We start from the raw sequence: 23,605 nt of genomic DNA on the forward strand, positions 1-23,605 counted from the left end.
TATTAGCATTCAGCAAGAATAAAAAGTGTCCACAATTTAATGGAATCATTTTCCTAAAACAGTTAAGTGTTTTCTTACTTTTAGTGGCATTTTGGCATACTCATTTAGAATTGGAACATCAAAAACCAGACGACGTAGTAAATGCTGCAGCATGGATGGACGAAGATGCCTGTAGGAACCAAAAAAAATAGCACAGATCATTTAAAAAATACACACATCCATATATATATATATATACACAGTTTTTAGAGATTTGTCGTACTTGCACAGAGCCATAAGGCATTCCTCAATGATGTCCCTTTGGGCCTTTGTGAAGGCTCGACCCCGAGACAGCCGATAGATTGTATGCAACATCGAATCAATCATAATAGCTCGGTGATCGCTACCAGCAAAGAGGGGGGCACACTTAGTGATAAGTGGCAGCACAGCAGAGCACAGGTAACGATTCAGAGCAAGCGCCATCTCGGTTGTACCGAAGGCAGCCTAGTGGAAATACAGTCCAACAGAATATTACAAACAGCATTCAAAAAGACCAAAGTGCACAGTGCCTTTAAACCTCACCGTGTCTAGTGAGGCAGCAGCCCTCATGTCAGGTAGGAATCCCACCTCCAGCACATGAAGTAGGAAATCCTGATTATCAATACCATACACTCTGTCCAGGAACAGAACCATGGGAGCTTTGTGATCTGGCACAAAACTGGCTGACATCTTTGGTTCTATAATACTGTTGTCTGAATAGAAGAGAAGGACATAACTGGTCAAAACTATTTGTGTGGGTTATTCCAGGTGTCTCTACTTAATTAGAAACAGTAATTCTTTGAGGAATCGAATATGATGTCGTGAGTTTTTACCTTTTCCAAAAGAAGGTATCTGAACCGGAAGGCTGATGACACCAACCAAATCCTCAAGAGGGACCAAGGACCTAAGAATGGCTCGGATCCTTAGAGCCTCACCCTTTCCAGCTTGAATTAGCTGTGTGAGACAAAAAATGTTATCCTTTTGTTTGTTCAACAAAAAATTGAATCTTTTTTGTACAGATTCTGGCATCTTACATGCATTTCTGGAGCACAACGGCCCAACAAGTCAATTAGTGCCGAGTAGAAAGACATGACGGCATTTCCCAGATGCACCCTGTTTTCTTCATGCTGCTCCTCTCCTCCAAACCTACAAGAATTTTACCAGAGATGATTTAGATATATCTTTTTTCCAGCATCCCAAATGAATCTGAGGATCTTACATGGGGAAACGCCTGTCTTTCTTGACACTGGGACCATCCCTGGCAGGGTCCTCTGATATTTTAATGGCTTCTTCAATAGCAGCCAGAAGACCATTACCACCTTCACCTCTGAGGGCTGGGCCAAAGCATTCGGGCCTACGGATGAGGAGCCGCACTACAACATTGGCATTCTCCTCTACACTCTCCCCTGTGGGAAAAAAAACAAAAGTATATTAAAACCACATACGCTGTAAACGAACTAACAAAACAAAATGGAACACACCATTAACAAATACGGCAAAACGAAGGAAATCGAGGTATTTCTCTCCACCGCATGGATTCCACCCAATATCAGGGTAACCCTTGGAGAGGAGCATTGGACAGCTCTGAAGCCCACATCCAGCCAGATACTTTACCACCTAGAATGACATAATTCAAATTAAGTACTTCTTCTTGTTTCTAAGGATTGCAAGGCTTTTACCATTTCTAGGTCTTGTTCTTGTAGAGCCAACGCCAGCTCATTGTTGTCAATGCAAGAGGCTGCCGCCACATCCAAGGGTGTTGAGCCCCGCATTCCTAAAGAAGAGCATATACAATAAGATGAGATGAAACAGAAAAACACTTCAGTCGCGGTGAATATAATTACCGAGGCCGATGCCGCTGTTTTGCAGCAGATAGCTGAGATGATCAAACATGGAACGCTGGTTCTGACGGCTGATGCGACAGAAATAGCACAAAAAGCGGCAGCAGTTTGTCACCACACGCGGGAATCTGATTTCCTGCATACATAAAAGTAGATTAAAGAGGAAAAATGTAACATAGTAGCATTTCTTCACCATAAAGTATGTCGTGCTAAAACTATTCCTAGAGATACACTTTTCCCTCAAAATAATTTGCCAAGTAAATGTATATAATATAATGATATACTATGGTACAGAGTATATTTAAAAAAAATACCTTGGAGTCTCCGCCACCCAGTACATTAACCATGACCTCCATGACTGTTTCATGCATGCCAAGAGCTCTCATCAAATTCGGATGCTGATAGAAAACTTTGTTGCTCATAATATTCCTAAAGAAGAGAGTTCATGTGTGATTTTAGAATCAAGGATTGGCAATGGTGGGTAATATAGGAAAACTAAAAATCTACCCAATGCTTTGAATCATGAGCCTCTCCTCCTCTGGACCCATCTGTACAATCAAAAGTGAGCGTATTTGTCCCAAGCACTCCAGCAGATCCATTGTGTCCTGAATGGAAACTGCATTGATGGTGTAGGCTTTGGGAAGGGCCCGTACCAGCTCCCCCAGTCCGTCATATTGCCTGTGGAGGAGACTGAACATCATACGAACAAGTTCTGGGTTCTGAATAAATGACTCTTGGGCCCAATGAATCGTTGAATGGGAAATCAGCTCCTGCAGGGTACCTGGGAAGAGTCAAAGTGTAAAAAGAGAGTGGTATGTTTGCAAGACCTGAGAAAGCTCACTTGGTTTTTTATCTTCCTCTGGCTCAGGTTCCTCCTCCACCTTCTTCTGGCGGACCTTCTTCACCCTTTCCAATAAACGGAGGAGTCGTCCACGCACAGAATTATCTACTACTTCTTCTTCCTCCTCTTCTTCAATATGAACGCCTGACATAGAATAGTATCACAATTATAAAACTGAGCCACAGTTTTCATATGATGATTAAAAGTAGGTACACTGAGTAGAACCAACCACAATGCCCCAGTAAAGTATTGTGAAATTCTTGGAGGGCCTCGCGGACTTCATCTGGAACTGGACAATCTTCATCTTCTGCACAGTTCTTGAAGTTCATAAGCATATTGACCTATGATGAAATTATATATGAAATGACTGTGAATAATCCTTAGAAGTTGGTGACTTTCTTAACACTTGAATATTGTCAGATGCACATTTACAACATATAACTCTGAGTACCTGTTCTTGTGGTGGCGAACGGAATTCACGGGTCTTCCGTGCTGTCTCAGCAGCACTCATGGTGAAGGCTAACATGAGTTCATTGTACCGCTGTCTCTGATTGGATTGGATCTGGCTGACTAGCTTGTCTGAAAAAGCAATGATGGCTTCCACTCTGTGCCGAAGTTCGCAATCGCAAAAATATTGAAGTAGAGTGCACATCTGGAAAAAAAAAGTTGGCAAGAGTATTTCAAATCAGCTGGCATTACGTATTCCCTTTTGAAGCAATAACAACATACCTGTAATTTGACAGACTCTGGCAGTTTCATCTGGAAAAGGCCTTGCTCTAAATGTTCTTGTTTGGGTTCACCACTTGTCTCAGAAGATTTAATCTCTTTCTCAGTGTCTTCTGCTCCTTTCTCTCCATTTACCGGATCAGTCTCCTCGACCATTTGTTCATGTGGGATGATGGATTCAGTCATCTCTAATGCATCTTCATCTTCTAACTCTTCTTCCTCTTCTCCAATGCCATCATCATCAAACTCCTCCTCCTCTTCTTCTTCCAGCACATCGTCCTGTGCTTTAGGTTCTTTGTCTTCATCCACTTTAGCAACTTCTTCATCCAGTTCCTCTGGCTTCTTGCCACTAAAAACTGTAGGCTCGATCATTTTCAGAATATGGGTCACATCTTCATCGTCAAAAACACCCATAATGAGCAGTGTACTGATGAGCTTCAGAATTGGAACAAAGTGGAATTCGACACTACCCCCTACCGGGTCTCTCATGGCTTGACCGCCGTCCTGCACAGCCTCTATCAACATAGTTAGTGCTTTGGTTTTAAGTACCTGGAAATGAAGCAAAACAGAAATGAAGTAGGATTTGAACTTCCTGCTCACTTTCTGGTGGATAACCTCACCTGTAAGGGAATTACTGGACTCAGTGTGTAGAGGTCTGGATTTGTTCCAACAAACCCAGTAGGAGAAAAATGGAGTTTGGGACGCAAGCATGTAGTGAGTCCGACACCAGGTAAAGCATGGGACTTGACAGAGTACAAGGTGATACTGCGAGTCTCATCTGACATGGGCACTATGAATTCTTTGTTAGTTCCAAGTCGATTCCTCTTAGCAGACTCCAGGTGCATACTGATGAGAAGGTCGTAGAAGCCGCTTCTCATTGGGCCAGGAAGATAGGTGTTCTCTATTGCGTAGAATAGCTGAGATTCGTCAACGTGGCTACACAAAGCGTGGGCCACTCGGTTGTTTCCCAAGGCGCACACTGAGCCGTACAACTTCAGCGTGTGGTAGTGGAACTTCAGCAGATCCATTCTTTCAGAGAGCTCCAGGATATCAATGCACCTGGTGGGTTGGCAAAAATGTAGGGTATTATTGGGTTTAAAGGCCCACTTTTTCGGGTTTTTTTACACATTAACTAAATGATAGAATCTTGCCAAAGAGGATTCAAAAATCTAATTGGAAAACTACACCGAGGTAGGGTACATGCGGAATTTTGAGACACACCTGTTCTCTTCTGGAATATGGAGGGCCATCATGGCAAGTGGCTCTTGACACTGAACAAGCCAACCAAGTCTCTCGCTAATGCGCCCTGTATCAGGAGCCAAGAAATGGTTAGGCATGCGGCTCCAAATGACCGGAGTTAAGATTTGGACATCCAATCTCGGAGGACATTGAGGGACTGGATTTTTGCGTTCACTACGGAACATGGCGGCTGAAATGGGCATAATGTTCTGGCAGAAAAAAATCATATGAATCAATCATTAGAGAAAAACACTTTTTTCTTCAAGTTCTTTTATGACTTGGAACTTACCTTTAGTTTACCAAGCTCAATTTGAATCATATTCTGGCTGGAAGGTAAAACAAAAACTGCTGGGAATAGTTTAGTGTTGGGCTCCACCTGAAACATGCGACAATGTTAAACAAATATACTTTTATAAGTAAATGGAAGTAAAATAGACTGAATGTTTCTTAACCTGATAGAATGTATTGATCTCTTTTCCATTTGCAGTAAAGGTCATTAGTCCTGTGTCCAAATCGATAAGGCAGCCAATCACAAAGTCTTCTTGGCTCACTCGGGTCTGTTGGGAGCTGCTGAACTCACCTCCCCAAACCATGTAGCAGTTACTACGCTTTATACTGTACCGCAATAACACACGGCCGTCGAATTAGAATTTATCATTGACAAAAGAGAATATACATATATTCAACTGTAACATACCTATCATGGATGTTGCCTTTATCATCACCTACGGTGACTGTTACATTCCTCACTTTACTGAGGTCAAAATGAAGATCATATTGATGATAATCAGGGGTAATCCAACCAACCCAAACACAGCTCGGTTCTTGGCCAGCAAACACTCGCACAGAATAGTAGTACTGGTAAAGGAAAGTTAATGTAAATTACTGGGGGATGTTTTGACTATGAATACTAGTTACGATTTCATACTGTGGTGGTGTTGAGAATGATGTCCACGTCATCCCTGTCATCTGGTACAACATCTTCCACTAAGCGGGGCATGGTTGGAATAACAGGCTGTGGGGTTATCAATGCGGCCTTCTTGGCCTTGAAAAGGAATCTGTATAAAAAAATGCATGTATTGAATATTTTTTGAGATTTTTCAAATCTTCTTTGAAATAACTTGCTATGATGCAAAACAAACCCTTTTTTCTTGCTCTTCTCAGTTGAAGCGTCCTTCTCATTCTCTCCATTTTTTAAAGCAGGTATCTCCTTAGGCACAGAGGGTTCTTTTTTATCTTCTTCCTGCTCTTTACGTGAGGCTGACTTCTTGAGTATTTCAAACTCAGAGTCTGGGTCCACCTCTACAACTTCTTCTTCTGGGATAGTGAGGGTGCGAGTTAGGAGGGTGGTCCCCGCAGGGACTTTGAAAGTCTCGTGGAATTCCACTGGCATGCTGAGCCTCAGGAACAGCAAATCGGTATTAGCGTTCTGGGATCCAAATGTCTTGTGGATCACCTTGAGACAAGGAGCCGTTTCCACTGTCCCATCAACACGTGACACCTAAAATGTATTCAAGGAGGTTATATATGAATAAATAATATAGTAAATTACACATGCAATAACGTGTTAATGGGAAAAGAAACCTCTATGTGAGGGTGATCAGTTGGTACGGCAATGTACTGAGGGAGGCTCTTGCTGAACCACATGGTGATGTCTCTTTTCATGTTGATGGCAAAAGGTTCAAATCCCTCCTGCAGCCCACAGATGGCAAAGTAGCGCAGGCTACTGACATTCTGACCCAAGTTGATCCGTCCCACCTGGGACAAGCCAAGACTGCATACAGGTATGAAGCCTAGGGATGGTTTACATACACTCTATAAATGAAATGTCAATGAGCAAGAGAAGTGGTGGTTTTGAAGGGGTTAAGGTATTTTTTACTCAATTTACATGTTTTATAATTCTTTGTAAATGAACGGAAGATGAGAACACTCAATTCCGGAGAAAAAAGCTGAATAAATAGTTTAGGTTGGGTTTATTCACATTTTCATCAGAATTTTAATCCATCCAGATTGAAACTGGATGTCTCTTTTGTAGTCTTAACAGTCCCAAGAATATTTCAATATCATTACTTGTTTTTCAACTTACCTTCTCCTATTTCAATGTCCTTAAAGGCCATCTCAGAGCCAGAATCACTGATCAACATCTCTCCATTAAGTGTGAACATGATGTTCATCTCTGTCAGATCAATCATACAACCCACCACGTCACCAGATTGCCATTGCCGACCAAATGACTCAGTTCCCACGTGCCAGCGTTGGGCCTGAAAATGACAAGTTTAGGTACCATTTTACTTGCCAGTCCTTCACAAAAATGCTTAATTCCTACCTTGAAACCATTGAAGACATAAGCCAACTCATCTGCACCAAGTTCAGTGTCGGCTCGAACGCTCGGTCGGGCCCAGCCCACCCTCATCTCACCCACTGTCACAGCTTCAAACTCAAAGTACCACTTTCCCTGCGTGACGCCATAAGACTTCTCTGCTCTGAACACTCTGATCTTATCTCCATGAGTGCTGCCTGTTCCGGGGCCACCTGCATGAGCACAAATAATGTTATATCTACAAACCCTTCCTCAGGAATGATCAATATTGCATAAACATACAGCTCTCCTGATCCGGCGGTTCAATGTTGTAACCATAGCCGATTAATGTTCGAACTGCTGCACACACTGTATCACGGTTTGTTTTTTTGGTCTTTTCATCCAATAGGTTATAAGGAACCAGACGAGGATTGCGTTTATTCATGATGTCCTGTAAATGCACAAATTGGAAAAGTTGTTTTATGCTTATGTTATTTTACATGCAGATGATGTCATGCCATGGATGCAGAAATGTACCTGAACAATACTATATGTCCAGCCCTGTCGAACTCGGTCTCTGGCCCAAACATTGTGACCATTTTCTGCCAGCCTCTCTACGAGAGTGTTCTGATTAGGTGTCAGCTTGACGTGATTGAGGTCCAATGGAGCGGGTTTATAGCCATTACTCTGCATGTATCTGAGGAATAGCATATGTAAGATGGTGACAGAAGCTTTTGGAGCTTTTAAAAAGTTTAAAAAACGGGAAAACACTTACGTTTTTGGAAGTTTGGTTCTTTTCAGATTCTCCTCTGCTTTCTCATCTCCCATTCCTACATGGCACCCGAGTGCCAACAACGTCCTTTGAAAAATATGGATTGTAGCATTAGAAACTATGTTTATTCCTTACAAGGATAAAGCACACACTTACTTGAGAGTCTCTCCAGACATTGCTAAATTGTAGTTTTTCTCAGGTTCTGGTAGACCTTGGAAATCAACCAGGCAAGGATGGAGCTTCTTGTTATCATCACGGAACTTGAAATGACAGGAAATTGTGAATTTTTAGGAAGTGCTCTTTATATAAGTAAATATTTTCCAATGTCTACAGGCACTCACTGGTCCATAGGTCCACCCTTGTTCAATACGAGTCACAGCCCATAGCTCGTGACTATTCTCCGCTAGCTTCTCACGAATACGCTCCAAATGAGGGGGAAGCACAATCTGGATTTTTTTGTTAAAAATGCAAAGAATGGAAGATTTGGGGGGGATAATTTTATCCACTTATGTATGTATGTAATATTTTACCTGTATGGTGTCCACAGGGCAAGGAGTGAAGGCTGTGTGTGATAAGGACTGTGTTGGACCCAAGAGGTTTCGAACACCATCAAAGTCGTGCTTATACTCTTTAATGGGCTCAATCCGCAAACGATCTCTGGGCAGAACGGCTTCGTAACATGGAGCGTAGCCTGGTGGTGGAAGGAACTTGAAATCACCATGGCGCCCTCCAAGAAGAAACCGGAACCTTGCAGTTAAGGAGGAAAAATAAATGAGTCCCTAGTGTACTTTGTGTAAGAGTGTATTCATAATACCAGAATTAAAAATGTCCAGTACTTCACTCCTGCAGAGAAGCTGACAGCAGGGAAAAAGAGGCCATCCAGATTGAAGTTCTCAAACATTCCTTGAACAGGATGACCATTGATACGGAAGGAAATACTGGGCACGTTTAAGTCCAAACAGCAACTGATTACATCCTCTGCTGCCAGAATGTGCTCATCGGGGGTGGCGACATGACGTGGAACACGTCCTGATGACACAATTAATTGTAGGTGCATATTATTCAGGAAAACAGCGAACACTGTAAAAGTTTTATGACAAAACGCAGATTACCTGACCAGAGGTGAAGGCCATCAAAACCATAGGAGTAGAGGTCATCCCCAACACCGTTGGCCCCCCAGCCCTCCCCTCCACCAGGATATGGACTGAATCCCTCGGTCAGAGCCCAGCCCACACGTAGATGATACGGCTGAGCCATGAGAAATGGGTCTACATGGTCTACCATCACCTCAAAATACCACTTTTTATACTGTGTGGAACCTTCGCACGTCCCAAGGAAAATATTGGGTCTCATGCTGAAATATGAACAAGAAAAGTTACAATTCTTTGCATGAATTACTGATGTAGTATGTTTATATTCAATGACCAACCTGGTAACATAATTAATAATATTGGTTTGAAGTAAGAGGTCACGGCCAGGAAGCAGATTCTCTGTAATCAGGTTTTGGTTTGACCTTACAGCCACGCCGTTGCATACGCATAGAGAGCAGAGCACATCCAGGACCTGAGCAATGGAAAGCCAAGAAAAATGTTATTGAAGTGCGTTTCATCTTAATAGCAAAAATGTAAATGTATTTCTTTAAAATTGTTACAACACGACAAACTACAGACCTTGTGATTGCGTCCATGTTTATCAAGCAAGGAAATGATGGATTTGATGTGATTTTCCTGAATGATATTCAGCACCTCTGGGCTCTCAATCAGAACACAATACAACACCTCCAGGATCCCTATAATGTAAGCAGATCAAAGTAAGACTTGAGGCTAACTCTGAGGTGGATGTGCTAACCACTCTTCCACCTTGCTGATGATATGTTAACTTCTGTAGCAAAATAACGGTTTCCAAAGTACCTGATGATGCCTCCAAACGATCCAGTTTACTAACAAGCCAGTCAAGGTTATCACAGAACAGTGCACAGTTTGAACGATTACCTCGGATGAGAGAAGCTTTAGGGGGAAACAGAGGATATTATAAAGATCTATCTACACAAAGGATTTTTTTTTAAATATGGCAAAAGCTCCAGTGTTCCATACCAAGCAATTCATACAATAAATTTACTATCTCCTTCCATGACTCTGCAGCTTCTTCTCCTGCATATTCTGAGAAGTGGGCAGCTGTATTGTACACATTTAACCGGTCAACACAGTCCAGAACCAGTGTGATCATGCCCTGAACAACAACAAGGAGTAGTTACTAATAAGAACTCTTGGATTAACAAGCAGTCAAATGGGAGTAGACAAACCTCCTCTTGAAAAAGGTTCTGTCTATTCTTAAGGGAACGGAGCTTGAACTGTTTGTCCTCATGCTCCAATTCTTCCTCTGGGGGCCGGAAGTAAAAAATCAAGTCCTGAAGTGAAAGGACCACTGCGTCCATTGGCAGATGAGGTGGATTTGCAGATTTGTTTTTTCCATTCAGGGCATCTAGGCCTCTGGAGATATTTGGAGCAAATACAGCGTTGAGATTACATAGAACCAAAACAGACTTGAAGCAGAATCGTGTGTGGAATTTTACTTGATAAATTGGTTGAAGAGGCCTGTTGTGCTGTAAATCATTCGAGCAGCTTGAGACTCTTCGGTCTGAGAGCGGGCAACTGTCAGCGCGTCATCCATGTGACCTTCTTTATGGAGAATGGCCTGTGAAATATGTTTATTTTGTTATTCATACAAATGTATTCCAATATTTTGCACTTTCTTTCTTTAAACTGGACTATACCTTTCTCTTCAGTGGGCCTAAACGGGCAGATTTGGCATCCACGGCTGCATATGTGAGCCAGAGACTAGAGGAGACATGTGTCACAAAGCACATGGACTCTCCATACTTGATCTCTGGTATTCCCATGCCTTCCACATCCCGCTTCTGGGTGACTTCGATTTTTTCCTAGGGTGATTTCCTCATGAGAGCCGCAAAGGGATCTACTCAACAGCTTTGTTGGCTTACCTTGGAAATTCTGAAGCAAAAAGCTGCCATTTTTGAAATGGCCTTCTCGGGGTCGACTAATAAAAGACCTTTTTCCTCATCTAGGAGAAGGTACCTCCCTGTTGTTATGTGACGTATTCGGAATGACTGGCCCCATTTAATGTGGCCTCCACTCCAACTGGATCCAAAATGCATGTGTGAGAAGACAAACTGTCATGCCATACATGGTTCAAGTTTGTAATGAATCTTTTGAGTAGACTCACGCAATACGTAGCGGCTCAAGTCGCCACAAGGAGCGAGCGTGACTGCAAACGGCACCTCCTTCATAGTGAGCAACTCTTGAAGACCAACACAACAAATCCAAGTCATGTATTCAATAGTATAATTTGATTTTTAGATTTTTTTTCTTCACCTCCGCTGATCATCCCCTTGGTCAGCTGCTGGGATGGCCAAACATTCATCCATGTGACCGTGGAAGAGTCTGAGCACATATCCTCCCGTCAGAAAACCTGACAAGGGAACATCAAAATGCTGAAAAGGGGGAGCAAGAATGCTCATTGAAAACAAAAAACAAAAAATAAACCAAGAGGAAAGCAAACCTTCAGCTAGTTCACAACCCGACATCACTGGGGTCATTGTCCATAAGGTTTGCATGAAGGAAGCATCAACCATCAAGTCACCACTGGCATAAGACAAATGCTAAGAACATGTGCATGTTGGTTATTAAAGGCTGTCATTGCAGGATTTGGGAAACATTTGCATTTACCAGATATCGCTCTGATGAAACACTGACAAGAATGAGGTCATCCCCAACGCGGACTTTTTCTCCTTCAGATCTTTGCTTGGATGCTGGATGGATGGTCCACCAACAGGCTTCCCCTGTGACATAGAAGCAGAAAACAGGGGTATTTATATTTACTTGTTCCAACAATAGGAGCCATTGAGTACTTTATTTTCAAAACTATGCATTCATGGGAGAGAAAAGTCTTTGAATGTATATGATTCATAAGTAGTATAACCCGTATAGAAGACAGAAGAATGAATCAGGTGTGTGTACAATAGATGGAAATTCCCAGCCACCTGTGGAGTCCTCTTGCAAACCCACGTCAAACGCCAGCTTGTCTGTGAGTGAGCGGGACGTCGTCAAACAGCTCAAGTACTTGACAGAAGGAAAACAGACAAGAGAAATTTGGAAAAAAGCACAATTTCTTATGTTTTGAATACTTTGCTTGAGTGTACACGTTCTCACCATGCTTGAATGAGTGTGTTTCAAGAGAATGGCATGTCCATACAGCAGTGTTCGATGTCCTCCACCTTGTGAGGACTAACACATAAAAAGCTAGAACACTGATTCAACTGTGGTCGGTTTCTTGGATCCAAAGTGCCAAAAAGAAAAACTATTTGAACTTACCCATTTATCCAAATCAACAGCCTGAGGGAGAGAAAGACAAACATTTGATTAAAAAAAAACAACACGTTCAAAATCTGCAGGTCTAATTAGGACAGATGCAAAATGAAGACCTCATCCACAGAAGTGTTGGACAGCATTTCCTGCAGGGCTCGCACAGACAAGGACTGTTCCAGTATGAAGCAACAGATGGCCAGGTCAGGTGGGACATTCTGAATGAATGACAAGGATTTGATTGAAGGGTAGATGCCAATAAATATTGCAGGATTAAAAAGTCTGCATTACCTGAGCATTGGAGGTCGTTTCCAGAAAACAGAGACGATTCCCAAAACCTTCGCACGAAAGACAGAGTTTGATCTGCTCTTTCAGAATGGAGGCTGTGCATTGTAGAACCACCTGATCGTCCTAAAAGGATATGTTGAGCATAAAGTCAGAGGAAGTAGAGGTGACACACTATTTCCCCGATTTGTGAGGATTTGGAGGAACATTCTAGCATTATTGACCATGTTTTATTTGTTTTCAAGATATTAATTTTGCCTTATTCATGAATAAAAGGTCATATACAATGCCAAAACATGTCAAATGTTGTTGTTTCTCTATGACTTTATTGTTATAGTGTATCTTTGTCACTGTTCCAGGCCTTGCGTCTAAGGCTCCATGAACTTAGACGCGCCGCCTCTCATGTAAGCCCTCTATTTCAAGCCACTGCACCTGCTGTTCACGCGTCTTGTTTTGGAAAGTAACAGATATTTCAGATTTCACTGGAAAGTCTCACACATATTGCTCGGTTTCAAATAATCTAATTAGTATGACTTGCTGGCATATTGGAATTTTCTCCCCAAATTCCCTTTGCAAGGATATGCCAGGATGAAATGTTTCAAATATCACTTTGGTAACAAGACTCACAGACATGGTACAGTGTTTGCTAGTTTAAGTCATTATGTAACACGTGTCATTTGAACTGGAATTGAAGATTGACTCCAATCTATCAACAAGAATATGTTCCATTATCAGTTTTTTTCTATTATGTATACATGTGTAAAGTATTTAACAATACAATTTATTGGAAATTAAATACTCCAAATGCATCTGTAGGTCATCCATCTCAGCATCAACATGCTACCCAAACTTAAGACAATTCTAAACCCTATTTTGGGTTCAAACAGTCATCCATCATGGATCTAAAGGCTTTAATCAAACTCACGCAGAAGTAATTGTAGTATTTTCAAGTAGTTCAATGAGTAAATACAGTGCAGTAGCATGTATGCACAACATTTTCAAATTCCTGATCTTGCAAAAGTTGCCAAATGATGACAATTGTCATTAGTCACATCATGGTTAGCTAAAAGACAGCAATTATATAATTTATAATAACTAATAGTGTAATCTACATGTGTCTGCAGTGCTGGCAATCCACTAAAAGTGTTCTCTTACTTACATTGCAAACGACAGATGTACGTGTTAGGTTTCTATGACGTTGTATTTCTATAAAAATATGTGTGTCAAGGGATGGTGCTGAAGGAACCAGATAGGCTGGCGTATGGATAGAAGGACAGTTGCTTTTAGTGTATTACAACTGAGAACTGGCTACAAAACTTCTAGAAGGCATGTTTATACTCAACATTTGGAATGTATAATTGAACATTGCACAGATAAACTCAGCAGTACTATTTTCACAAGGACTGAAGTAAGCAGGTGCTGAAACTGGCCTGACTTTGAAGCTGCTAATCCTCACGCAGTATATATAGACCCAAGGCAGCAACTGACACACACATTGTGAAGAATTGTTAAAATACTTTACCCTAAGTGCTGCGTGACAATAGCAAACCGGAACACAAATTTGAATTGATCGTTTTTATAATGAAAGAATAAATTCTTGTAAAAAAAACAACAGCCCACTACTTATTGTATGTCTGTGAAAGAATAACCAAGAACATGATTGCAGTTAGAATATTATTCAATTTAACGTAATCTCTTAACCCGTAAACCTTAGTAGCCATGTCTCATACAAGGCCTACTGGAGCCTGTTTAAGTGTAATTCTCCATTTCTAAATTGTTAGATGTATCGCCTTACATTAAATAAAAATGTTTTTTAAGATAAACTGACAAACTGGACTCCTTAGCAAATAAAAATAAGCCCTCAAAACCACATAGATACTTTTAAACACATCGTGTTATTGGGTGGCCCTCATCAATGAACCAGAACAATATCAATTATCCACAGCAAATCAAAAATATTAAAACGACTGTAAAGAAAGCCAACTGTTCCAGTCAATCTGAATGTTGACTACAAGTACTTTTTAGGCTTCAAGGAGGGGGTACAGCATCACTTACTGTCCGCAAGAACTGAATCTCTTCCTCTCCATCGGCACCTTCTGCCATTATGCTGAGGCATTAAGAGCACCACTACCAGAATTTGCCGTATATGTTCTCCAGATCTCTTCCTGGAGAAATATTGCTGAAAGTTTTCTGAGGGGCGATGAGTGTCCAGCTCCGCTCTCTCTCTCTCTCTCTCTCTCTCTGAGACTATTTTATGACAGCCTAGGGGATTGACTACTCATTCTTCACTGCATCATGAAGAGGAGGAGCAAACGGGCAAGGCTAAATAAGTTATTCCTTCCATTTTGTTATTATTTATTTGGCAATTATTTTTATAGTTTTATGCTGTTCCACTTAGCAATAATTGCTTTGAAGGAGAGCTATCCAACGGTGCAGAGTAGAGTAAAATGCAATACAGTGCCATTTATTGTCACTGTCCACCGAACAGTGTAAGAATGAATTAAGAACTTCATATAAAATTGGCAATAATTGAAAGTAAAAGTGCATTTTTTCCAGCACTTGTGGATTGTGATATATTGTTGGAAGCCTACATGTGATTTTAAACACTCTGAACTTTTACTTAAGATATCTACCTGTGTGGAGTTTGCATGTCCTCCCCAGAACTGTGTGGGTTTTCTCCGGGTACTCCAGTTTCCTCCCACATTCCAAAGATATTCATAGTAGGCTGATTGGACAGTAAATTGTCCCCAAGTATGAGTGTGAATGGATTTTCTGTCTCCTTGTGCCCTGCATATGACTGGCCACCAAATCAGGGCTTCCCGCCTCTGGCCCGAAGTCAGTTGGGATGTGCTCCAGCACCCCCTGCGACCCTAGTGAGGATAAAGCGGTTAAAAAATGAGATGGGATGAGAAATTTAACTCATTTAGTTGTTTCATGGTGTAGTTAGGTTTTGAAACCTCTAGAACGCGCTGCAAACTGAGCGCTCTATTTTTCGACCTCATGTTTTCAACAGAAGAAGATAACGGTACGTCATTAAAACCGTCCCCTTTGCAATATCAAAACATTGGGTAGGCTAAGATACTACAAACGTTTGGGTAAGTTTTCAAAGTGAAATGTGATTTTTTACCACTATGAAGCGAAACGTATAGAGTTAATATAACATTTGTGTTTGAAGGCAGACTGGCTTGTATTGCATATGCATGTATGTTGCAACTGCCCGATCGGGCTGTACATGGAAGGCATCTCGTTGTACGATGTACAATGTGCAACGACAATGAAGCTCACCTCATCTTATTTTCTGAAGCGCTTTATCCTCATTAGGGTGCTGGAGTCTACCCCAGTTGATTCCGGGCCACCCCGAAACGGAAGCCAGCCGATCGCAGGGCACAATGAGACGGACAACAATGCGCACTTATCTAGAAGCAATCTAAATTGTCCAATCAGATTACCATGCGTGTTTTTGGAATGTGGGAGGAAACCAGAGTACCCGGATGAAGCCCACGCAGTCCCGGGGATATCATGTAAACGCCACGCATGTGGATGTGATCTGGATTTGAACCCAGAACCCCAGAACTGTAAGGCTGATGTGCTAACCACTTGCCCCGCCGGGTTGCCTATGAAAACAAAGCGTATAATTAAATTCAATTGATCAAGAGACGTTGTGACGCAGAATGTCAATCTATATGCCACAATGCCATAAACAAGCCACCTTGTTATGGTGGTTTTCATAAAAAAAAACTAATTTTCTGTGTGATGTACGTTGTTACAGTGACAAAGGAGGAGCAGGATGGATGTCCTGACTCACATACTTACAGACCCTCTTGAGCCTAAAGAAGAAGATGGTCAGATCACTGAGGAATGCACACTGGGGAGCTGCAGGGTCAGCCTCCCTGAGGAACTACTTGAAGATGTGAGTCATGTGCAACTGAATCATTCTCTGACATTGTCTTTGCCATTATGGACTATTACAAAAAATGGGAGCTTTAAAAAAAGTTGAGTTAGATATATTTTTATTTTACTTTCAGCCTGAAATCTTCTTCTCTGTGCTGAGTGAAAGCACGTGGACTGAAGTGTTGTCAGATTCCCAGCGGCAACACCTCAGTCAGTTTTTGCCTCAATTCCCTGAAAATAACGCAAAAGAACAGGAGGACGTCATCGACGACCTGTTTAACAACCAAAATTTCCATTTTGGGAATCCTCTTCATCTCGCACAGAAATTATTCCGAGGTATCTAGTATGCCCATTGATGTATTAGGTCTGACAGCCTAACATTATTCAGACTCAGTATTCTTTATAATCCAATTGCAGATGGTTACTTTAATCCCGAAGTGGTGAAATACAGACAGCTCTGTGCCAAGTCTCAGCAAAGACGTCAGTTGTACTCTCTCCAGCAGTACTACCACAAGCTGCTGAAGCAAATTCTTGTCTCCCGAAAGGTACGTTGTCGAAAAAAACAGCTCTTTCTAGAAGTGGATCTCAAAATTACATCTGGTTTTAGGAGTTAGTGGATTATGCCACTCTCAATGGTATGGACATTCCACCAAAGAGAAAGTTACAGACAAAGAGTCACGCTGAAATACGAGAACAAAAGGTTCAAAGAAGACTGCGACGCATTTTAAAGGAGGTTAAAACAGAATGTGGTGACAGTAATGCTTCATCTGATGATGACGGTCAGTGTATTATTTTTGTCTCTGTCACTATTTATTACTCTATAACTATAAAATTGACTTACCTTATTTTGAACTGTTTTATTGTTATTTCTTTTAGATTTAACGCTGTGGACACCAGCGCCACAATCGCCCTCATCCCCCACAACCACTGTGTCACTCAAAGTCATCCCCAGCCTGTCCACCCAAGATATGAAAACCATTGGTGAGAAGTATTTTTCATCTTCTTCACTGCGTTTTAGATATTTTGTGCAATATGTGCATATTAACGAGACTACAAAAAGGTTATTTTACCAGAAGACAAATTGTCATTTCATTTAGACAAACTCCAACTTGGTGAGCAAGACCTGAAGGCCATGCTACAAAATCACCGGGAGAAGAGGAAGCGACAACCAGTAATAAATTAAATATTTAAATAAGATTTAACCAGATATCATGTGAATTTATACAGCACATGACACCTAATTATTCTCCTCAGGATCATCCAGACTTGATAACTTCCGACATCCACCTGAGTGATATACTCACCAGAGCAAATATTGGTCGCAAGGCATCATTACGTAAGTGAATGGGCATCAGTAAACTGCCTTCTTTTACTTATACCATCGTAATTTCTCTTCCAGCTCTTTTTGAGCTGTCTCTGCCTAAGAAAAAAATCAAAGAAGAGAGAAGAAAGAAAAAATTGAGGACCGTGAAAGTGGAAAGTGAGGATCCCTGCGACAATCTTGCTTCAGACGTCACGGCAGCTCCTCTGGCAAACATTATCAACTCCATGTCGGATACCCCATTGACACCAATGGCTAACATTAAGGAAGAGTACGTTTGGCACTTGTGTGTGGTAAAAGGAATCGAGACACACCTTTTTTAATGATGGTTATATATCCTTGCAGAATCTTGGAGGAGCCTCCTAGCAGCCCTGTCTTCATTGAAGAACTAACTGTCAGCTTCTTCAGTTTGTTGGAGACCATCTTGAGGACAGAACACCTCGCCAGCACTTCTTTGGTACATCCACGTGGCCTCAAATGCTTATTTGAGCTTTGACTCTAACTTGTCTTGTATCTCAAGATGAATATTTGCCCAAAATTGTACTTGTATCTCAAATTGCTCGTATGTCGAGGTAACACTGTACTATTTCTTCCGGATGTCCTCTCAGTTGGAGGAGAAAGTCCAAATGTGGCAGATGTCTCCAGCAAGTTCACTCAATGCCTGGTTTTCATCTGCCTCTTGCTGGTCTGATATGGTTCTCCATGCGTTGCAGTTTCTGTCAGGAGAGAGTAAAGGTGACTGGAAATATTGAATCCTTGTATATTTTCAAGATGTATACAATTCTTCTTTGTTTTTCCCTTCTTATTTTATAGAAGGTGTCATGGCTCTACCCAGTGGCTTCCTGCCATTTGTGGAATTTGTTGATGAATTTCAACAGTGGAAATGGATTGGTTAGAGGGATTGATAATTGATATGTCATATTAAATATTGAGTTTTGGTGATTCATGCCTGTTTCCTTTACTTTAGGCCCCACTCAGGATGCAGAGAAGGATTTAATTGCACTCTGTCAACTCTGGCTGGATTCCAAAGATTTGGTAGTCAAGGTATATTATGAAAATATACATCTCTCTCTATGCATAATGTTTGTTTTTAAATATGTTTGTCATTTACAGACTGAAATTGAAGAGCTGACTGAGTTAACACCCCCAATGCCACGAGTGTAAGAATATTCCGCAAATCTAATAGGAAAAAAAGCAATTTATTTATCAGTTTTTAAACTTACTCTATGCATAAATATCTTCAACAGCTCGACCGATTATGTGGTGAGACCCAGCACTGGAGATGAGAGACAACTTTTCCAAATTCAGGTTCCTTTTCATTTTGCTGTAATATCTTTAAAAAAAAAACAAGTCCCTGTTGCTAACAAGTCCTTTTTATGATGTTTTCAGGAGCAGCAGCGATACAACCAACCCCACAGGGCCTTCACCTTCCGCATGCATGGCTTTGATTCAGTTGTAGGACCTGTTAAGGGGGTCTTCGATAAGGAAATGTCCCTCAATAAAGCCCGTGAACATACACTTCTCCGTTCCAACCGCCCGCCATACGTCACCATCCTCTCTCTGGGTTAGAACCTCTCATTGTTGTCCAATCATTTGTGTGTAAAGCAAATACAAGCTTCCAATACCCTTTTTCGTCCTATTAGTACGGGACGCAGCGGCCAGGCTACCCAACGGCGAAGGAACACGAGCGGAGATCTGTGAACTGCTAAAGGACTCACAGTTTCTTGCTCCCGATGTCACGAGCGCACAGGTTGAGACTTAAGGTCATTTTTTTCTTTTCAAAATTGAGACTTTTCTCGTGCCATCTAGGTGAACACGGTTGTCAGCGGGGCTCTGGATAGACTGCACTACGAGAAGGATCCATGCGTAAAGTATGACATCGGACGCAAACTGTGGATTTATCTACACCGCAATCGCAGTCAGGAAGAGTTTGGTGAGGAATAATGGGCTTGGTGCTGGTCATTTTTGTATTAAAGATGTGCAGTAGACAATCTAATCAACAAGAGTGTCATTTAAGGTAGAAGATTTGAGACGCTGAAGTAAACAAAAAGTGGCCAAAATTGTGACTTTAAAATTACTTTGAATTATGACCTTAAACTCAGAATTCTGAGAATAAAGCAGGTCAGAATTTTGACCATTTTTTTCTTTAGGGCACCCTAATCCTCATCTGTACTCCCGTCGTGAAAATAGCACATGTAATTTAAGAGTTCAATTTAAAAAGGGAAAGTGCTTTACAGTGAGTTTTTCTACAATGCAAATTACAATGTAAGTTTAAAACAAGCACCTGGCCTAGTCTGTTGTTTGTCATTGTGTTGTTCACTGGGATTTATGCACTCAAATCAGAATTAGACAATTAAACCTGCAGGCAAATCTAGCCTTTATCTTGCCCTTCTTCTATCCCACATCCAGAGAGGATCCACCAAGCTCAAGCAGCTGCAGCAAAAGCCAGAAAAGCCCTGCAACAGAAACCAAAACCTGCATCCAAACCTGTAAGACAACTATTAACTCGCACTTTGTCCTTATTCTATTGAACCAATACAAGGCTTGTCTTAAGTTTAGAGTGGCAAATATTTTTGAGGTCACCAAATCTCCATTTCATGTCTTTTAGAAATCAGGTAACAAAGAAGGTGGAAAATTAGCTGGATGTTTAGAGTCAGGACTGGACATACCTGTGAATTGCGGTCCCTTGTCGCCGACACCCTCTACGCCTACCCCAATCACACCCGGGACCCCAAAGTCACCCTTGCCCTGCACAGTCGCAGCATCGACAAAGACCACCGTACCGGATGGGATCAAAACCAACCCAGGGTTAGTTACCTCTCCTCATTGTTGTGCTTTACGGCATAAACTCTTGACTAAACTCCACCATGTCTTTTGCAGCGTTCTCCTGGTGTCTCCCCCCTCTTTACCTCATCTGGGGTCCATTTTGCCTACCAGCCAGGCCAGTCCAACTACATCGCAGTCAGTCTCATCCCAACACGCGGCTCGGATAGTGAGTCACCTGGCAGCGGGCTCCATCCCACAGGTGCGGGTAGTTTCTGCCCAGTCCACTTTAGGCTCCCCATCTGGAGGTCATCAAGCTGCTTTGGTTAATCCGAACACTCATCAGATCAGGATGCCAGTTTCTGTGGGAACCAAGGGCATCTCACAGGTGAAAGGAATAATAGCAATAACAAGTGGTCCGTGTATTAAGTAAATTCATTACATCTTATAACAGGCAGTGGTGTCGGTGCCTCTGAGAAGCCAGCCCGGTAGTCCAGTGCAAGTGACCAACACCCTGTCGGTTTCCACGGTAACTGTGGCTAAACCTCAGAGCGTGTCACCCGGGAGCTCTGTCGGCAGTCCCAAAACCTCACCAACTTTGCTCGAAGGAGTCTCCAGTCAAAACATCAAGCAGGTAAACCATGCATAAGGTTATTCTCAATGGCAAACATGACTTTTTTTTTTAACTTCAAAAGGGTGGACTAAACATTGAATAAATGTTTTAATGTGGAAAATGGCTATAGTATTAACATCCCATTGACAGCCCTCCTATATTTTCCACTCAAAGGTGTCCATCACTGGGCAATTGGGAGTCAAATCTCCCGGAGCAACCGGAATTCCACTTACTGCCACAAACCTCTGCATCCAAGGCAAAGATGTTTTGCGCCTTCCACCCTCTTCCATCACTACGGACTCCAAGGGCCAGACAGTGCTGCGGATCACGCCGGACATGATGGCCACGCTCACCAAATCTCCCATGGCGACAGTCAAACTCAGCCCCGACTTCCTTGGCACGGCCGCCGCCGGCAGCAAGGCCATATCGGCCACTCTCCACGTAACACCTCCTCACTCGTCCATCTCGGCGGCCTGCACGGGCGAGGTCACTTCCACCAAGAGTTCACCCATGGGGTCCACTTTGCTAAAAAGTGGTGGAGACACAGCCATACGCCTAATGCCCACGCTGGCCGTCAGCGTGGCTGACCAGAAATCGCGGAGCTTCTCGACCGTTAGCTCCCCGGAGAAGAGCGGCGCCACTATCCGAATCATGCCGGGGCTTGGGGTCATCCCGCAGAAACAAGGTCAGGCCATCACCATGACGTCTAGCGGTGGAAAGGCCACGATCGTCTCTACCTGCGGCGGCAACGTTGCAACCGTGACCGCCAGCGTGGCAGCAGCCGCCAAGGGCGCAGCGGGTGTTTCGGGAGCCTCGGTTTCACCTTTGAAACTGGGAACGGCGACTATGCGACAAGTCTCCGCCTCCCCTGTGGGCAACACGCAGACAGTAAGTCATTTCACAAGGTTTTGTGTTATATTGACAAAATGTATGGTATATAATATGTCAATATTTGGAGTGAATTAGGGGCTCCATTTTGAAAAGTAACAAATATTTTTGTTCGTGAAATGGAGTGCCAACACGTCAGGTGCCTAGCAACATGTTTTTAAGACATGATGGTGTCACAAACAGGTTCTCCCGGTATTTAACACAAGCACTTACTGTTTTGATAGCAGTAACTTTTGTTTTGCTTCTGTGCAATTTTATTCTAAAAAGCACATATTCAATCCTTTTGCTCTTTTCACTTTGTCATAGGGGAAGTTACCAGCACGCATTACAGTTCCTCTATCAGTCCTCAACCAACCGCTAAAAAGCAAAAGCGTGGTGACAACGCCAATCGTTAAGGGGAGCATCAACACAAAGTAGGTCAATCACATGCACAGTATTATTGAACTGTGATACTTACAGAATGTTATCATCCCTCTAGTATCAGCAGCTTGGGGAGAAACATCATCTTGACCACCATGCCTGCAGGCACCAAGCTGATTGCTGGAAACAAACCAGTCAGTTTTGTTACAGCACAGCAGTTCCAGCAACTACAGCAACAAGGACAAGCCACACAGGTTTGTGCCAAAGTTCACAAAGAAACAGCCGGCGTGCAACAATAACAGGATTCATTTGAAGTACATTCAAATGACTCCTTGTTTTCTTAAGGCAAGGCACATTTGTAAAGGGAATTCAATATACTTTACATTAAATGAAAAGGTCTCAAATCAATAGCACATTTGAAACAGCAAATAGCGATAAAACCAAAAAATGAAAGACGTATAAAAGTGATAAAACTTGAAGTTTTAACTTGAATGCAATTATGAATAAATGCACTGTTGTAAATGAAACAGTTGGCACACAATTCCGACCTTCAGGTAAGTTCCAGAGGTGAGAATAGTAACTAAATATTTGGTTCTTGGAACAGACCCTTTCCAGTTGTCCTTAAAGGTCACAATGTCAAACAATTCAAGCATGTATTTTGGGCAAAGGCCACTCTATATTTTGTAGACAAGCAGCCACATGTTTAGGTCTATCCTTTGACTTACAAGAATCCACTGTTTCATATTAATATGTTTAAAATTCTTTGTACAGGGTGAACCAAAAAGATGTGTACCAATGGAAACGTTTTCGAAACTGACGTCTTTTTGGGTCACCCTGTATTTGTAAAGGATCTCCATAATTTGCAGCTTCCTGACTTTTTTGATTAAGACCTGTAAATATCACATTACAATATAGTCTAATTTCATATAATTGAGCACATGGATACGTTTTTCCATGTCTCGTTGACGTCATGAATACAATTTAAAATAGGTTACATTACTATACATTTTGTAGTTGAATACATGACCAGTTGTAGTAACTCACTTCCTTACCTGGTCTCACCTTTTACACCTTTCAGGTTCGCATTCAGACAGTTCAGGCACAGCATCTGCAGCAGCACATGACGGCAGCTTCCCCGAAACCCGTCTCTACAGTTGTGGTCACAACGGCACCTTCGACAAAATGTCCACCCGACCACCCACCGGCACCTCCTCCATGATTTCAGTATGCTATCTAAATATTTTTGGTGTATTTTGTCATTCATGCAGGAAAATTGTTTTGTTATCTTTTCTGTGAAAGTGCAAAGCATGTAATCTTATTATTGCTGTTTGACAATGTTTCATGTTTTAAAAAAAAAAAAACTATCTTC

At 42.0% G+C, this 23,605-nt stretch overlaps 2 protein-coding genes and 1 long non-coding RNA gene across 6 annotated transcripts in view; 1 reads left to right on the forward strand and 2 right to left on the reverse strand.

The window, feature by feature from the left end:
* The window catches only part of LOC144212946 (ryanodine receptor 1-like), a 38,235-nt gene extending 23,630 nt beyond the window's left edge, over positions 1–14,605 (reverse strand). Inside the window, exons 1-51 of the mRNA XM_077741152.1 lie at positions 14,456–14,605; positions 12,407–12,526; positions 12,235–12,333; positions 12,125–12,145; positions 11,963–12,037; positions 11,794–11,872; positions 11,480–11,592; positions 11,313–11,412; positions 11,126–11,222; positions 10,977–11,051; positions 10,735–10,891; positions 10,510–10,674; positions 10,309–10,430; positions 10,039–10,225; positions 9,830–9,965; positions 9,647–9,742; positions 9,407–9,525; positions 9,166–9,299; positions 8,849–9,090; positions 8,573–8,765; positions 8,267–8,483; positions 8,078–8,182; positions 7,893–7,996; positions 7,740–7,823; positions 7,502–7,661; positions 7,268–7,415; positions 6,992–7,197; positions 6,752–6,926; positions 6,250–6,458; positions 5,808–6,166; positions 5,594–5,723; positions 5,363–5,523; positions 5,118–5,280; positions 4,955–5,041; positions 4,648–4,874; positions 4,047–4,485; positions 3,430–3,975; positions 3,152–3,352; positions 2,930–3,041; positions 2,701–2,844; positions 2,367–2,640; positions 2,174–2,288; positions 1,863–1,995; positions 1,698–1,792; positions 1,500–1,635; positions 1,238–1,424; positions 1,053–1,164; positions 852–972; positions 562–731; positions 263–483; positions 79–169 (exon numbers count right to left, since the gene is read on the reverse strand). Coding sequence (XP_077597278.1) covers positions 79–169; positions 263–483; positions 562–731; positions 852–972; positions 1,053–1,164; positions 1,238–1,424; positions 1,500–1,635; positions 1,698–1,792; positions 1,863–1,995; positions 2,174–2,288; positions 2,367–2,640; positions 2,701–2,844; positions 2,930–3,041; positions 3,152–3,352; positions 3,430–3,975; positions 4,047–4,485; positions 4,648–4,874; positions 4,955–5,041; positions 5,118–5,280; positions 5,363–5,523; positions 5,594–5,723; positions 5,808–6,166; positions 6,250–6,458; positions 6,752–6,926; positions 6,992–7,197; positions 7,268–7,415; positions 7,502–7,661; positions 7,740–7,823; positions 7,893–7,996; positions 8,078–8,182; positions 8,267–8,483; positions 8,573–8,765; positions 8,849–9,090; positions 9,166–9,299; positions 9,407–9,525; positions 9,647–9,742; positions 9,830–9,965; positions 10,039–10,225; positions 10,309–10,430; positions 10,510–10,674; positions 10,735–10,891; positions 10,977–11,051; positions 11,126–11,222; positions 11,313–11,412; positions 11,480–11,592; positions 11,794–11,872; positions 11,963–12,037; positions 12,125–12,145; positions 12,235–12,333; positions 12,407–12,526; positions 14,456–14,503 — 8,010 coding nt within the window. The 5' untranslated portion in view covers positions 14,504–14,605. The remainder of the gene's footprint in view (positions 1–78; positions 170–262; positions 484–561; positions 732–851; positions 973–1,052; positions 1,165–1,237; positions 1,425–1,499; positions 1,636–1,697; positions 1,793–1,862; positions 1,996–2,173; positions 2,289–2,366; positions 2,641–2,700; positions 2,845–2,929; positions 3,042–3,151; positions 3,353–3,429; positions 3,976–4,046; positions 4,486–4,647; positions 4,875–4,954; positions 5,042–5,117; positions 5,281–5,362; positions 5,524–5,593; positions 5,724–5,807; positions 6,167–6,249; positions 6,459–6,751; positions 6,927–6,991; positions 7,198–7,267; positions 7,416–7,501; positions 7,662–7,739; positions 7,824–7,892; positions 7,997–8,077; positions 8,183–8,266; positions 8,484–8,572; positions 8,766–8,848; positions 9,091–9,165; positions 9,300–9,406; positions 9,526–9,646; positions 9,743–9,829; positions 9,966–10,038; positions 10,226–10,308; positions 10,431–10,509; positions 10,675–10,734; positions 10,892–10,976; positions 11,052–11,125; positions 11,223–11,312; positions 11,413–11,479; positions 11,593–11,793; positions 11,873–11,962; positions 12,038–12,124; positions 12,146–12,234; positions 12,334–12,406; positions 12,527–14,455) is intronic.
* Positions 14,606–15,391: 786 nt separating this feature from the next.
* nfrkb (nuclear factor related to kappaB binding protein) lies at positions 15,392–23,603 on the forward strand. Its single transcript, XM_077741150.1, has 26 exons — positions 15,392–15,495; positions 16,170–16,310; positions 16,426–16,627; positions 16,709–16,836; positions 16,899–17,070; positions 17,168–17,272; positions 17,389–17,462; positions 17,546–17,627; positions 17,691–17,883; positions 17,958–18,069; positions 18,221–18,347; positions 18,426–18,503; positions 18,580–18,656; positions 18,726–18,772; positions 18,860–18,920; positions 19,002–19,176; positions 19,256–19,362; positions 19,422–19,545; positions 20,022–20,101; positions 20,221–20,420; positions 20,493–20,763; positions 20,830–21,009; positions 21,163–21,876; positions 22,183–22,289; positions 22,355–22,490; positions 23,315–23,603. The coding sequence occupies exons 2-26, from the start codon at positions 16,188–16,190 to the stop codon at positions 23,453–23,455; spliced, it is 3,816 nt and encodes a 1,271-aa protein (XP_077597276.1). The 5' UTR covers positions 15,392–15,495; positions 16,170–16,187; the 3' UTR covers positions 23,456–23,603.
* LOC144212948 (uncharacterized) lies at positions 18,178–22,232 on the reverse strand. 4 transcript variants are annotated; one of them, XR_013329846.1, is made up of 5 exons: positions 22,090–22,232; positions 20,818–21,856; positions 20,614–20,737; positions 18,836–18,945; positions 18,178–18,328 (listed from the first exon to the last, which is right to left on the reverse strand). It is a non-coding gene; the product is annotated as an uncharacterized LOC144212948 (long non-coding RNA). The 4 variants fall into 4 exon arrangements; XR_013329848.1 differs by lacking the exon at positions 18,836–18,945; XR_013329847.1 differs by lacking the exons at positions 18,178–18,328; positions 18,836–18,945 and adding an exon at positions 19,397–20,068.
* Positions 23,604–23,605: the final 2 nt, after the last annotated feature.

This window comes from Stigmatopora nigra, chromosome 19, assembly GCF_051989575.1.
Source record: "Stigmatopora nigra isolate UIUO_SnigA chromosome 19, RoL_Snig_1.1, whole genome shotgun sequence".
Lineage (NCBI taxonomy): Eukaryota > Metazoa > Chordata > Actinopteri > Syngnathiformes > Syngnathidae > Stigmatopora > Stigmatopora nigra.